This window comes from Lagenorhynchus albirostris, chromosome 16, assembly GCF_949774975.1.
Source record: "Lagenorhynchus albirostris chromosome 16, mLagAlb1.1, whole genome shotgun sequence".
NCBI lineage: Eukaryota > Metazoa > Chordata > Mammalia > Artiodactyla > Delphinidae > Lagenorhynchus > Lagenorhynchus albirostris.
In genome coordinates this window covers 62,019,963-62,035,239 of record NC_083110.1, presented here as the reverse complement: position 1 = coordinate 62,035,239, position 15,277 = coordinate 62,019,963, and the positions used below count along the sequence as shown (strand labels likewise).

Genomic DNA, 15,277 nt, shown 5'->3' with positions numbered 1-15,277 from the left:
CCATGTTGTCACAAAAGGCAAGATTTCATTCTTTTTTATGGCTAATATTCCATCACACACACACACACACACACATCTTCTTTATCCATTCATCTGCTAAAGGCACTTTGGTTGCCTCCATATCTTGGCAATTGTAAATAATACTGCTATGAACATTCAGATGCATTTATCTTTTTGAATTAGTGTTTTTGTTTTCTTTGGCTATATACCCAGCAGTGGAATTGCTGGATCATATAGTAGTTCTATGTTTAGTTATTTGAGGAAATGCCATACTGTTTTCAACAGTGACTGCACCAATTTACATTCCCACCAACAGTGTAGGAGGCTTCTCTTTTCTCTGTATCCTCCCGAACATTTGTTATTTGTAGACTTTTTGATGATGGCCATTCTGACAGGTGTGCCTTGATCAATAGAACAAGGGAGATGTGTGTGGCTGTAAGAAGGGGACTGTGTAGGTTTAAACATAGCTCAGCTTTGAAACCTTTGGTTGAACAAAGAACATAAATAACTTCTTTTTCAATTGTGTTTTCATGACTCTTCGTCTTGTATTTTTATCCATGACTTTGTAGTTTGCTATCTTGGACCAACATCAGCTACCTGCCCAGGGAATCAGTGATAGATATAGCACAAGGGCGCTGCAGGTCTCCTCTCCCAGGAGAGACAGTGGCTTCTCCAGGCAGAATTCTCGTCCTTGGCCATCACTCTGCCCCTAACCCTAGCATAGTGAAAAGTGAGCTGTAAACCTCAGCCCATTAGAGATAATAACACACATTAAATTACACTATTAACTGCAAAGAACTATTTCCATATTAGTAGTTATTTTTTTCAGCTGCTAAGAGATTGATGACAGTGGTAATTGCCCAGAACTATATGCCTACGCCTGTGTATGTTTAGATGCTCCTTGCTCTTGATTCGGCCTAAAACATTTTCCAAAAAGACAAACACAGCCTTGGAGTTGTGCCTTAGATGAGAATTGGGTAAAGTCAGTATGTAAAAGAAAAATTGAGTGCTGTTAAAATTACCCTTGATAATCTTTTAGGGAGGTCCATGAGGGAGATGATCATGTTACCTTGGTAAGTCCAACAGAGCTGGTGGTTGTTTTGCTTTGTTTTGTTTTTGTTGTTTTGTTTTTTTTTCACTTGAGCACTGAAATAAATTGCTGTCTTTGACCAATAAATGAAGGAGTTGGCTTGCAAGATTTTCACCTTTAAAAACAAGAACATACTCAATGCAGTGAGATGCTCCTGTTCAAGAGACATGTGGGAATTGGGACCACATCGGGAAACAGCAGTTTCAAGCCACTCATCTCATGCTTACTTACTCTTGGGAATATACTTTTTGAGTGGAATAAGTTTCAGCCAAACCAGAAGCTTCTTGCTGCAGATTTGAGGCTAGAACTTGAGTCTCCTGACTCCCAAACTGGCATTCCTTGTATTACACTTTTCTACTCTCTAAATAAATTAATAGATTCTATTACTAAAAGGGAGCAGCACCCACCCCCCAAATTTTTATATACTGAGGAGCATCCAGAGAAAAAGTCCCATTGATCTGTGCAGCCTCAGAATGGTATTTTAAAACAAAGAAACCACTTGGCCCCTTGGCTGGAGTGTTGGGAAACACATACTGTGCGTTTCTTGTTCATAGCCATCACGCCAATCACTGTTGACAGCTGCCCCCAGTGGCATCTTGCCAATCTGGAAGGAAGAGTTTTAGTCTGAGCCTCAATTGGCTGTCTGGCCCCTCCCACACTCTCCCAGATGAACAGGTTCCATTAGTCAGCCTCATCTGAGGTCCAAGGGTAGAATGGGGTGATTAATTTAGCTTGTCCCCAGAAAAATCGGAACCACTACAGCGAATGAATGTACTATTTGGTCCAAGTGGGTGTTTGTTATTTAAGGCAATGAGATGCCTCATTACAATCCCATTACACCTTCAACGAGAAGCCCCAGCTTGGGTGGAGTGATCCATGGCAAAGATGCATTATTTCAGGACCCTCTATCAAAGCAGGGCTGCTGCAGCTGGAAAGGAACAAAGCTTCATGCTCACCAAAGGAACTGAGACAAACCTGCACTTACATGCTCAAATTTTCTTTAATCATCCCCTGCCATTGTTTCAACTCTTGAAAGACTGAGGTTACCCTGAGCTGTATTAAAAAAAAATTAATATAATGGTAAAGATGACCAGAGAGGGAGGTGGGGAGATTTTAGTATTGCTGTTACCATTAAGAGTGTGAGGCCCTCCAGACAGGGAGACCTAGTGACAGTTTTCCTCCCTTACCGTACTTGGAGCTCATTCTGAGCTACTCAAGTGAGATAAATGAGGCAACACATATGAAAGTGCTTTGAGCATTTTGGAGGACAGATACACTATAAAAGTAAGGTAATATTAGTATGGATCTAGTTGTCTGTGTTGGAGAAGATCGATGTGAACCGGGGTGTGGGTGATGAAAAGGCTGCTTGATTCACAGCGAGAGACCCTAATTCCAGACCTAGATCTGTCATCCCCCTGCTTTGAACCTTGGGCTGGTTTGTCAATTTCTCTTTTTTTTTTTTACATTTTTAAAATACAGAGCTTAGATTCACAATATTTTCTCAAACTCATTACTCAATAAAATGCCCTTAGAGATGCTTCACGAAAATTTGGTTCTATGATCGTGAGTTTAAAAAAAGAAATCAACTCCATTCCATGCTCCTTGCCTATAGACTAACAGAAGCTGGCTGATACGTTAAAGGCTCTAGGATGTCCTGTGAGCAAGAAAGCTGTATAGTTAGCATTAATCAAAACGTTTTACAAAAGGATCCATTCAAAAAAAAATCTATTAAAATCGAACAATAGTGGTGTCCTATGGAACAGATGTTGGGAAGTGCTCTAGAACATCTCAGAGTTCACTTCTTGGTCTAAAATTTTGTATCTCAGTATAAGCTTTCACCATAAAGTGCCATTTTGGGTGAAATAACATATTTTCCTGATACAGGCGCGTGTAGGCAAGAAGAGAAAGGAAAGATGGCATTTAAATATGTCAGACGTTTCAGTTACAGTATTTAAGACCAACGTAGTTTTTAAAATTTTTTTTTTATTTTTACATCTTTATTGGAGTATAATTGCTTTACAATGGTGTGTTCGTTTCTGCTTTATAACAAAGTGAATCAGTTATACGTATGTTTCCATGTCTCTTCCCTCTTGCGTCTCCCTCCCTCCCACCCTCCCTATCCCACCCCTCCAGACGGTCACAAAGCACGGAGCTGATCTCCCTGTGCTATGCGGCTGCTTCCCACTAGCGATCTACCTTACCTTTGGTAGTGTATATATGTCCATGCCTCTCTCTTACTTTGTCACAGCTTACCCTTCCCCCTCCCCATATCCTCAAGGTTTTTAAACAGTCTCTTCAGTGTAATTAGATTATATATAGAGAGATCTGCCCTTGGCCCTTATCTAGCCATGGCCATTTAATCTGTTTTTACTCTGTTACTTGTTCTCTAAGTGACTTAAGTACTTGATCTGTGTTTTGCATTCTACACCAACCAAGGAAAAGTTTGAGTGGGCTGCGGTAGTATGGATGGATGGTTTACTCTGGCCCCTAGGATTATGTAATGGGTCCAAAGGCACAGTTATGCAGGGACCAGGTTACTGCTGGTCCAGGTTACTGAAATATTTAAACTTGAATTCAAGGATGAAGCTACATCCTGCTAACAAGGAAGGAAACATGAATTGGGAGTAGTTGTTTAAGGGTTCTGAATGGTAGGGTAAGGGCTTTGATCTTTGTCCTATAGGAAATGGGGGGCCATAGAAGGTTTGGCCCTCAGTGGATGAATGGCCTTTGGACTAGTTTCCCCAGTTAATTCCCTCGATTAGAAAGAAACAAAACATTTGGATGAACCACTTTTTGTTAAGTGTATTAGTTAGCACCTAATATTTGCAATGAACAGAAAGGCCAAATCAACCTTGCTTAATCAACAAAGGGGATTTAGGGTTTGCTTAACAGAAAATAGCTAGCATGTATGGAGCAGATGCTAACACCAGGCACTGTGGTTAAATGCTTAACACTTACTAACTGATTTAATCCTCACAACTCCACGAAGGGCATGCTATTATCTCTGGTTTGCAGGTGGAAATCCTGAGGCACAAAGTACCGTTTGCACAGCTGAATGACAGAGCTGGGATTTGAACTCAAGTAATTTTCTTTCAAAGACCATTCTTTTCATCATTTTGCTCTACTGTCCTCTCTAACTAAACAAGTTTACGGGTGGGCAGGCTCCTTAGATATCCACATTCAGAGACCCAAAGACTATCATAGAATTTGGACCATCTCTCTCCACCTTTTGAGCCTATTTTTCCGAGATTGGCTTATCCTCTGCCTCCAAGCTATGTCTCCATCAGATCTAGACTTTATTTTTATTCCAACTGCTTACAAACTAACAGTAGAAAATAACTTTTTTCTCTCTAATAATTCCAGTCATTCTCGCATCATGTCTTATTGCCATCACTGATCCAATCACTGTCATCAGGAAAATGGAATTTTCTGAATGCTAGGCCTACAAGATCACTTCTGGTGCCGAGGGTGGGAGAAAGTAGCAAAGACTGAGCACAGGGAGGAAATTTGTCTGAGAAGCATGAGGATGTTTTTTCAAAGAACATCAAGCTACAGTTGCCAGAAGAAATGTACATAGGCGTTGGGCTGATATAAGATATGGCCAACTTTTATACCAAACCTTAGTTTGCATTATCAACCAAATTGAATTCATGGGCAGGATTCATTTTTGGCCTCCCCACTTTTTCTATAAAAACATTATCAAACTCTAGAGTATGGCAGTAAGGCCTGAGAAGGTGTCAGGAATACAAAACCCTTTGGATAAGGACTTCTTCCTTCCGGAATCATATGAGTTCACTGTGGTCAGTTTTCAAGAGGAATGAGAGACTTGCTCCTCTAAGTCTAAAGCAGAGTTGAAGCTGAATTGCTGATTGATTGAGAACGTGGGCATATATTACAATGGGAAATTTTGAAGTTAGGTAGAATTTTCCGGCCCTGGAGCTGTTGCCAAGGAAGATTGACAGACCTCCTGAACCTTTTCAAGGAGAGTGGATGATCCCTCTGGGAGGATCTGAGCCCTGAGCTACACAAAGGCCAAGAATCTTTCCAGGTTGTTCTTTTACCTTTAGCCTTATACATAATTCTGTTTTTGTTTTGCTTTTTGGTTTTTGAATGTGATACGAATGTGTACCACCTTGGGCGAAGGGGGAAGGCTGCCGAGAGCAATGAGCGGGATCTCCTGAAGGAGACAGCAGGCCTTGGTCTGAGACATCAAGCCTTGGTCTATGTCAGCCTCTCCCTGAACACCCACTCCTCTGGAGTTCTGAATGGGGAGAGAAGGGATTTGGAATCCCCACCCCAGGGACATCTGCTCACTGCCTCCACATTATGTCTGCCTTGTTTCTATCTTCCAGGACAACCGGAGTCTGAAAACGTCATCATTTACGCAGACTGTTTTTCCCTGTTTTATTTAAGGTTTCCTGGGGAACTTCTCAGGGTACAGGTTTTGATAAGCTAAGTCCTTGGACACTCATTAACCTGCAGATTAGTGCTCTGGGGGTCTCACGTGAACATTTTTCCTCCGGAACCTCTAGGGGTTGCTGAGCCTTAGGGAAGTGCTTCTTAAACGTTAATGTGCATATTAATCATCCATGGATCTTATTAAAATACAGATTTCTATTTGATAGGTGAGGCCTGAGGTTCTAACAAACTTCCAGGTGATGTCCATGCTGCTGGTCCCTGGACCACAGTGAGAGATGCAAAGCTGGTCTGTTTTCTCTCTGCCCCTCGTATTTGCCCCAAATATGCCTTCTGAACATGTACTGTGTTTGTGCTTGGCAAATTTATCAGGATGCCTGATTCTCCAAACTCATACATATTTGAGAAATTATCCTTCAGATTATCTAATGAGATAATTAAATTGTAACTGAGCTACCAAGCATCTCCCTGTCCTATTTTCTGATGACCTTACTGCCTAACCTCATGAATGACAAAGGAAATATGTGACCAACACTTAACTATTATGTCACAAATATGCTATAGGAAAATCTCTGTCCTCCCTCACAGTACCTATGAGCCTATTCTGGTATTCTTCATCAGATTCCACTCTGTGGACGCGTGCCAGGTGCACTTATAAAACTCTTTTTCCTGTTTCCTTCCCTGCGTCTTTCCTCAGGACATGCATGTTATCAGCACTGATGAGAACCAAGTGTTCGCAGCGGTCCAAGAATGGAACCAAAACGACACATACAACCTCTACATCTCAGACACCCGTGGTGTCTACTTCACTCTGGCCTTGGAGAATGTCCAGAGCAGCAGAGGCCCTGAGGGCAACGTCATGATCGACCTCTATGAGGTATGTCACGAGGCACGTGTGGTCCTGAGCCACTGCAGCCCTGGGACTGGCAGTTGAAGTCCCCAAGTTGGCCGTTTCCTCGATCATTTTAATAACTAGTTCCTTATGTGGCCTCATTCCATGTGGGAGAGGGAGGCGGGGTTGCAGAACATTTTTATTGGTTAATTTGGAATCCACGAAACAGCTCTGGGAGGGATTCTTTTTTTTTTTTATTTTTTAAAAATTTAAAAAAAATATTTTTTAACATCTTTATTGGAGTATAATTGCTTTACAATGGTGTGTTAGTTTCTGCTGTATAACAAAGTGAATCAGTTATACATATACATATGTTCCCATCTCTCTTCCCTCTTGCGTCTCCCTCCCTCCCACCCTCCCTATCCCACCCCTCTAGGTGGTCACAAGGCACCGAGCTGAGCTGATCTCCCTGTGCCATGCAGCTGCTTCCCACTAGCTATCGGTTTTACATTTGGTAGTGTATATACGTCCATGCCACTCTCTCACTTTGTCCCAGCTTACCTTTCCCCGTCCCCATAAAACAAATACCGTATGTTAACACATATATATGGAATCTAAGAAAAAAAAAAAAGGTCATGAAGAACCTAGGGGTAAGATGGGAATAAAGACACAGACCTACTAGAGAATGGGAGGGATTCTTTGTTGACCAAGTCCACAGGCCATGAAGCCCCACAGGGCTTGGAAAGTATCTAGGGAAGCAGTCAAACAATTAAAGGGTTTGAATAAGAGTGAGCCTAGTGTGAAATTTGAAAATACTCTTGAGGGGCTAATAGGGTGTCAGGGGTGGAGCAAAGAGGCGATGGCAGTGCTCCCTTACATCTCTCTGAAGAAAAAACTAAGAGGATGTCTTTGCATTGCATCAGAAGACACTCCCTTGTCAAATTCTTTTCCCATTTAGGTCAGAATACTGAGAGAGTTCCCTGTGCTATACAGTAGGTCCTCGTTGGTTATTCATTTTAAAGATAGCAGTTTGCACATGTCAATCCCAAACTCCCAATCTATCCCTCTTATATGTATAACTGAATCACTTTGCTGTACACCTGAAATTAACATTGTTAATCAACTATACTCCAATATAAAATAAAATTTAAAAAAATGATTACAGCCAAATATTGAAGAAAAAAAAAAGAAGACACTCCCTTGTACTTGACGACCTTTCTGATGCATAACCTCTATTAGCTAATTGCCATCCTCTCAGAGGGCCGATGCGTGAGATAAGATCAATACGTCTTTCTTTTCCTAAAGAGGGGTGAAGAGGAGAAACAAAAAGCAGAGTTTACCAGATTTCCCTAAGGGAACTCTGACCCTTTGTTTCTCAGAATGACCAGCTTCAAAATAAAATCATATGTTGGATCAGTTAGCTTTTATGACAAACACCAACACTTTACCGGCCATTTAAAGCACAGTCAGGTGAAAAGAAAGCTGCTATCTGGGGATGGATTTTAGCCATTTGTCGGTCTTGTGCTATGAAGGATTTATAATAGGATATAATGAGCCATTATGAAACATATTCAAAATTTGGGAAGTGCAATCATACACTTATATTCTATCTGAAAAAGAATTATAAAACTTATTCAAATACGTTCAGTCATAATGATGTCATCATTTGGTGAAGGATAAGTTCAGAGAGTAGAGGTTGTTTGTGTAATGAGAAGTAAGGGAATCATATCCAGTATGTCAAAGAAAGAAACCAATTTCACTTAAGAAATTTAAACCTATTATTAGAATTCCTTTTAATGCTATCTATATACCTTCATCTTTAGGAGTTCTTGGGAATTTTCTTCTAGTATCTAAACTTCTCTGTGTGTATAAAGGCATGTTAACAAACTATATGCCCATTTCGGAGCTCAAGTATTTGTGATGGAAATTATGGTAGACTAGCATAGGACGTACTTTTTGTGTATATATTTAGAAAAATACCATGCAAATTTTTTATACATTCACAAGTTTCTTCCACTTCATTTCCTGCCCATGTTCCAGATAAATATAGTATCATATATCTCAGCCTCAAACTGCACATGTATTCTGGAAAACATTTACGTATTCTGGTGATTTACCTTCAAATTCATGTAGGGTAAAATTCTGATTTAGGGTGTAAATTTTAGACTCAGGCTGGCTGGGTTTAAATCCCGGCCATGCCACGTGTATATATTCTTGAGATAAATCCAACAACTTCTGAGCCTCAGTTTTCTTGTTTAAAACAAGAGAGTAAACTTGGTACCTCCTTGATAGGATTTCTCTGAAGATGAAATAAGCTAATCTTCTTAAAGTACCATGAGCAGTGCCTGAAATACAATACTCAACAAATTATAGATAGTATAATTGATATTATGTTCCAGTGAGTTTAAGCCCCAGAACAATGTTCTGGTCTTAAAATCTACCCACATTGTTTAAATGTCCGAAGTATTTCCACCATTTTGGATCTCTGCTTCTTTCCATATTGTAATTAGCAGGGCCATATGACATCCTTTATCACCAAAGCTGTCTTCTTATAAACAAATGTAAATTGCAACATTTCTTTCCTCTTTTGTAAATGTGTTATAAACATTTAAACTTTACGCGTGTTTTTTTGAAATACCATATGTTTTCTTGCCTTGATCCAGCATTTACAGTGGAAGTATCTTGCTCTGAGAGTATGAAGTCTAATCAGCTCTCCCACATTAATCACCCAGTTTGCTTCCCTGGTCTCGGCTCTGTCCCTGCTCTCCTGAAAACATTTGATTTTCAGGTTGCATTTTTCCTTCCTGATTATCTTCTCCCCTCTTTTCAAGTCAGTGTGGAATAATTTCTCTGGATAATTGTTTTTTCTGCCAAAATAGAGACCATTTAAATTAGTCCCTTGATTATGGAAAAGACGACAAATTTGAACAAGAATGACTTTGTCATTTCCTGTTATTTGCAACTGTTTTCATGAATGGTTTTCTGAAATCAAAAATAGCTAACAGGTAGGGAGTGAGAAGAGGAAATAGAATGACCTCTGGACAGGACAAACCATTTTTTGGTAATCTTTATGTTTTCCCTTTGTGTGTCTCTTGAGGTTGACTATCTGTTGGGAAACTGCTGGCTCTTATTATCATCACTTTGAACAGCGGTGTAACTACATTATGTAAAGGTGTCCTGCATCCTGGGGCCGGGGAAGAAGAGTCTTTGTTTTATTAGCCTGGCAGTTCACAGCAACTTGAATTGAAATTGATGTGATCAGAATGGCAGTGCCATATCTGCTGATTACCTAGGTGGAAAGAATATTGGCTGACACAGAACCTGGCACAAATGTTCCTTAAATCTGATTGTTCTGCCTAGCAGGAAGCTGAAAGCCATCCAGCCTGAATTTCCCAGTAGAATTGCAATGAATGATGAGTGGTTAGAGATAAACGAAAAGTAAGAAAATCTATAGATGAATTAATAAGGAGGAGAGATGAGCAATACGCAAGGTGAGGGTGACAGAGTATACACAGAGTTCACATCTGCTCACGTATGGGGGTGACTGAGAAGGATGGCATTTATCCTTTGCTTCTACATGCCAACTGCCTGCTGTTCTTATGTGCTCTTTATACTGTGTTAGCAGAGGCGAACCGTGTAATGTGTGACTGTATGAGTCTGTGTATCGAGCATGTGTATTGTTGGTGAGTCTTTGTGGGAAATGCAGAGGGAGACACAGTTCTCATTAAAATCAATCATCTCATTCACTCACTCCTTGCAACCTTACGACAAATGTGGTTCTCTCTACGTTAGAACTGTATGTGTCTATGTGATGAGGTAGGGAAATGTTGGGGACAGAGTGTTGGAGGCCCATCTTACATGATTTAGTTATTGAAATACCAGAATTTCCCCTCTGTGTGAGTTGACCATTGGCCATGGACCCCATTCAAAAGAGTCGAGGCACGTGAGCCAGGAAAGTAGGCTGCAGAGAAAAAAATGCTAGAGAGTGATTTTTGTTACTGCGAGATCGTACTAAGTAGATGATATTTGGGGTACCATTATGTGCCAGGCACTTTATAAAGAACCTTTCATAGTTATCTCATTCAGTCTGTATGTTCACTTTATGACACAGGGACTATAATCACGCCCATTTATAGGAAAATGGAGTCAGAGAGAATGCGATCATTTTTATAAGATTACAGAGCTAGTAAGTGGCAGAATTAGGATCTGAACCCTAATATGCAAACTCTTAGCTAGAAACCATTATGTGTGTCCAGAAAGATCAGTATTTAGGCTTGTATTTGATTGTGGCCGAGTAATAACCCTAAGAGAGAAGCACACTAAAGAGCGGGATAAATAGTATTAGACTTGACCTAGCTATAGAGGAAACCAGACCGGAAGAAGAAAATGGTCTGAGGAAAAGCCGGCATAAACAGGATCAGCAGATGATCGCTGTGGACCTCTTCGCCATCTTCTGAACCAAGTCCTGAGCCTGCAGTTATAGGTGAATTCAGGCTGTGTTATCCTGTGGCTCCCAATTTTGTCTGGTGGATATATTTGCGCAAGAGAATCCTAGAAATGAGTGTCCCCAAATTCTGTCATTCCTGAATAGCATAAATTCTCCAGTGGCACCGTGTGGGATGGGTCACAGAAGACAGCGTGCCTGATGGTGGCCGGAGCAAGAGAGACGTGCTGAGAGTGTCTGAGATGTGTGATTCCTAGTGTATTCCTCTGGGGTGGGTGACGAGCGTGGATCTGACAGCTTTGGACAATATCCTCCCTCCTCTTGGAAGGAGGTATCAATTAATGATGATGAAGAGCGCTTTGGCTTAATGGACCACTACAGTTCACCCCAGCCAAGCGAAAGGGTTGTGTTGGGAATGAAGTCACCTGGCTGACAAATTCAGAATGCACAGAATGTATGAGTGAGGCACAGTGAGCTGCATGAAAGACGCCACCAATGACTGATGCATGTTCTGTTACACACATAACGTCTTCTGTGCATTATGAATACCTTCTCTTTAAAAGAGAAGGCTCCATGGTTCTGATGACGTAGCTTACACCTTGATTCCTGGGAAAAGACTACCTCTTACAATCCAGCATAAGAGATAGGGAGGAAAAATGCTCTCCCACCCAGGACATAGTTATTACAGGACATAGAATATACCATCTAATTATTCAAGGCTACTCTTTCCCTGGGTAGGTGAGGCTGCCTGACCAAGGCCACAGGGAAGGCAAGAACACTTAGACATTTTTGGCAATGGGTTCCCTGATGTCAGAGGCACCCCTGACCCCTGATGAGTATGTATCTCTCCTGGCTGGGATCCTCTCTTTAGAGCAGAAAAATATCCTATCTCCAAAGCCCAAAGAAATCATCGTGATGAATATGTTCTCTTTCTTGCCATTGTTGTTGATTCATATTTTTATTCTCTTCAAATTTTGACACTTCAGATTTGTAATTAAAGTCTGAGACAGAGAGGGTGGGAGGCCTCAGCTCCCAATCAGCATCGGAGGCAGAAATAAGCAAAAACCCCTGTGTAAGATCTTCCCACCTTAACCTCTGTGCAGAACATATGGAAGATCAGGACTGGAGAGTACCCTCTAGAGGTGAATATTAAAAAACAAAGAAGATATCTGGGGTTCATTCTTTAAATCACCAAAGAAATCCAAGTCTCAGCACCTAGCACATTCTGACTCTTAAAAAAAAAAACCCTGCTGCATGACTGTAAAGTTATTTAGACATTCTAGGTGCTGTATTTCCAGTGCTTAGAATGCATGATAAGTGGTAGATATTCAAAAAATATTAATTGAACAACTATTGAGTACATGTACTAAAGAATGAATGAAAGGCAACTTCCTATAATGTCCATATATGATATTTCTCTCAGGAAGCTCTAGGATGAGAAAGAAGTTTGAAGAACTAGTACTGCCAAAGGGTTAAGTGCTTGGGCTCTGAGATAGACAGACTGGTGTGGAGTCCATTGCTAAGGTTCTCCAGGGAATGACCTTAGGCAAGGGACTGACGCCATCCAGACTTTGGTTCTTGCGTGTGTGAAATGAGGATGTAGCGAGTCTACCACTTAGATTGATGTGCTTAGGCTTGCAAAGCCTTTCATGTAGTGTCTGACATTCCTTAAATACTCAATAAGTTTGAGGCACTATTAATGTTGTTCGGTCTTCTAATGCAGAATTCTACCTATTTCATTAAAAACGAAGAAAAAGGACTTCTTGTACAAAGTGACTTTTCAGTTATTAATTTTAATGAGGGAATATGGTGGATTGAATGATAAATCAAAAGTTATACTCAAGTGGGAGACAGTGATGTGAGAGATGACAAGAGAATCTATGAAGAATTAACATGTGGTAAGGAGTGTTAGGAGTGCAAGAGATGTTTCCAGGAAGACTGATGCCCTTGAGAAGCTTACCTGGTTGTTGAGAGCAAAGATGTAGGTACCATCTATACAAATTGGAGGACAGAGAAGAAGAGCTGGGGACAGTCAGGATGAAAAAGAGGTCCTGGTTTCTGGAGAAAGGCTTACTGAGCTGGGCCTTGAAGGATAGATAGGGAGAGGCATGTTGGGATGCTGTCTAAGAGAGTGGGAAACATGATCAAAGAAAGTAAGAGGAGAGAAGGGAAGGTAGCATTTTGAGGCTATCACCCTGGGGAATGGTCAGTGTACTGTTGTACTTTATGTTGGCTTGAGGTTTGAGCTGTAACACTTCATATTTTAAAATCTAATCAAAATGTTATTTTGGCTTATATGATATTAGAGAATAAGAAATAATTACTAATACCTTTGAAACTTCTGGTATCAAATTCCCCTGTATGAGAGGCAAAGAAAGAAAAGTGGCTTCTTAACACACTCGGCATCTTTGTGCAGAATTCAGAAAGGTAGAAAAGCTAATAACAGCTCTTTCCCTGAAGGGAGACAAACTCCCAACAGTGAGATGTATCATCCTCATAGGAATATGTTCCTTAGAACTCTGTGTCTATGTGAAGGCATGTCTTCCAGTAGGAATAGTAGTTTTCCTCCCACCCCCCACCCCATCCCACCATGGTCCCACCGGAGTCTACATGCTGTGGATGCAGAAGGAGGTTGTCTGGCAACAGAAACATGTCCCTCATCCTCATGTCCCTCATCCTCAGCAGAAGCCCAGACCTTACACACACACACACACACACACACACACACACACACACACATTAATACACATATGCATACATGTACACACAAGTACACACACATTCCACATTTTGGGCACTAATACTGCTCCCTTGGTATGCAAAGTTCTACAGTAAGAGGGTAGAGGTTCTAGAGACATATGATGAGACCTCACAATAGGCAAGCACCGAGACACATAGATAGACTTCTCAGGCTCAGGGAGAAGGAACCTTGAATGGCACAAAGCCCTAAGAGCAAGCAGGGGTGACCATCTTTGCAGACCAGGCCAAAGAAGCCAAAACAAATAAGTAATAGATAGATAGATAAATAGATAGGTAGACAGACACCTCAAGTGGGATTTTCACAGGTTAAGTGCCTTGACAACAAGAGGAAAATAAGAAGACACTCTCTAGGTCTGTACCCTATTGTGACACATTCCCTCAGCTTTGCCAAGTTTCTATTCCTCAAGATAAACCTGAAACCCAGGCTGCCAGCGATGAATTACAAAGCACAGGCTGTCTGCTCAAGTTGCATTTGATAATGCCATGCAGTCGGGGGCCAATAAATTCACCGCTTCTGCAGATCAAATGCACCAGCTTCCTTTTTTTAAAAAAAAATAAATTTATTTATTTATTTTTGGTTGAGTTGGGTCTTCATTGCTGCGTGTGGGCTTTCTCTAGTTGCGGCGAGCGGGGGCTACTCTTCGTTGCAGTGCACAGTTTTCTCACTGCGGTGGCTTCTCTTGTTGTGGAGCACAGACTGTAGGCATGCCGGCTTCAGTAGTTGTGGCACGTGGGCTTCACTAGTTGTGGCATGAGGGCTCAGTAGTTGTGGCTCGTGGGCTCTAGAGCGCAGGCTCAGTAGTTGTGGCACATGGGCTTAGTTGCTTCGCAGCTTGTGGGATCTTCCCGGACCAGGGATCGAACCCGTGTTCCCTGTATTGGCAGGTGAATTCTTAACCACTGTGCCACCAGGGAAGTCCCAAATGCACCAGCTCCTAAACACGCACAGCCCTGCTCTGACACCCGTGCCAAAAGAGAGACAGGGCAGGGAGGGAAATGGGGAAGGGAACTACCGGGATGGGTAATATTTTTATCCATTCTCTACGTCTTGTAAACTTCTAGAGTGTTGCATGGTTATGACAGTGTCATTTCTCTTGTTTGGGACTGCTGTGGAGGGAAGACAGGTATGACTGCAGGAAAATTCTGATTTATGAAATTGAATCTTTAAAGAATTGGCAGTTTAGTCATTTAAATATGTAACAGCCTCTCGAACATATGCGAAACCAGCATGAGCTTCCCTGGTACGTAGTCCTTATGGAGCTGAAATAGTGAATAACTATCAATAAATATTATTTGTAATTAACATATCGTTATTGGGAGGTAGAGTACTTCTGGAAATTTACATCTTCCACATTCACGGGGGATCCGCAATGCATAAGAAAGTGTTCTGGCTACTGTTACTGGCCCCAAATGAGGCTTGTTTTCCTAAGTAGTTCACAGTATTCCGCCCAGAAACTCGTTTATACCATTTATTTGCTTAACAGATTTGTTGTTCCAAAGGAGTACAAAGTTGGCTCAACTCTAAATGATCCCAGATGCCAAAACAGCAGGTACAAACTAATGAGGTTTGTGTCAAAAGCAAAGGCAAAATGTGCATGTTCTATTGATCGAAGCCCAGCCTCTTTGAATTGACAGTCAGAGCTGTACTTGTTGAAAGACTGTTGGAAGTCCCACAGATTTGGGTGTGAACTCCAACTCTCTGTTATCTTAAGCAATTAAAATTTCCTTATGCCTT

The 15,277-nt window shown here is 41.3% G+C and overlaps 1 protein-coding gene across 5 annotated transcripts in view; it reads left to right on the top strand.

The window, feature by feature from the left end:
• SORCS1 (sortilin related VPS10 domain containing receptor 1) overlaps positions 1 to 15,277 on the top strand; it is a 559,188-nt gene that overhangs the window by 421,615 nt on the left and 122,296 nt on the right. For all 5 annotated transcript variants that reach the window (XM_060125410.1, XM_060125412.1, XM_060125411.1 and 2 more), the window contains exon 9: positions 6,204 to 6,383. In XM_060125410.1, coding sequence (XP_059981393.1) covers positions 6,204 to 6,383 — 180 coding nt within the window. The remainder of the gene's footprint in view (positions 1 to 6,203; positions 6,384 to 15,277) is intronic.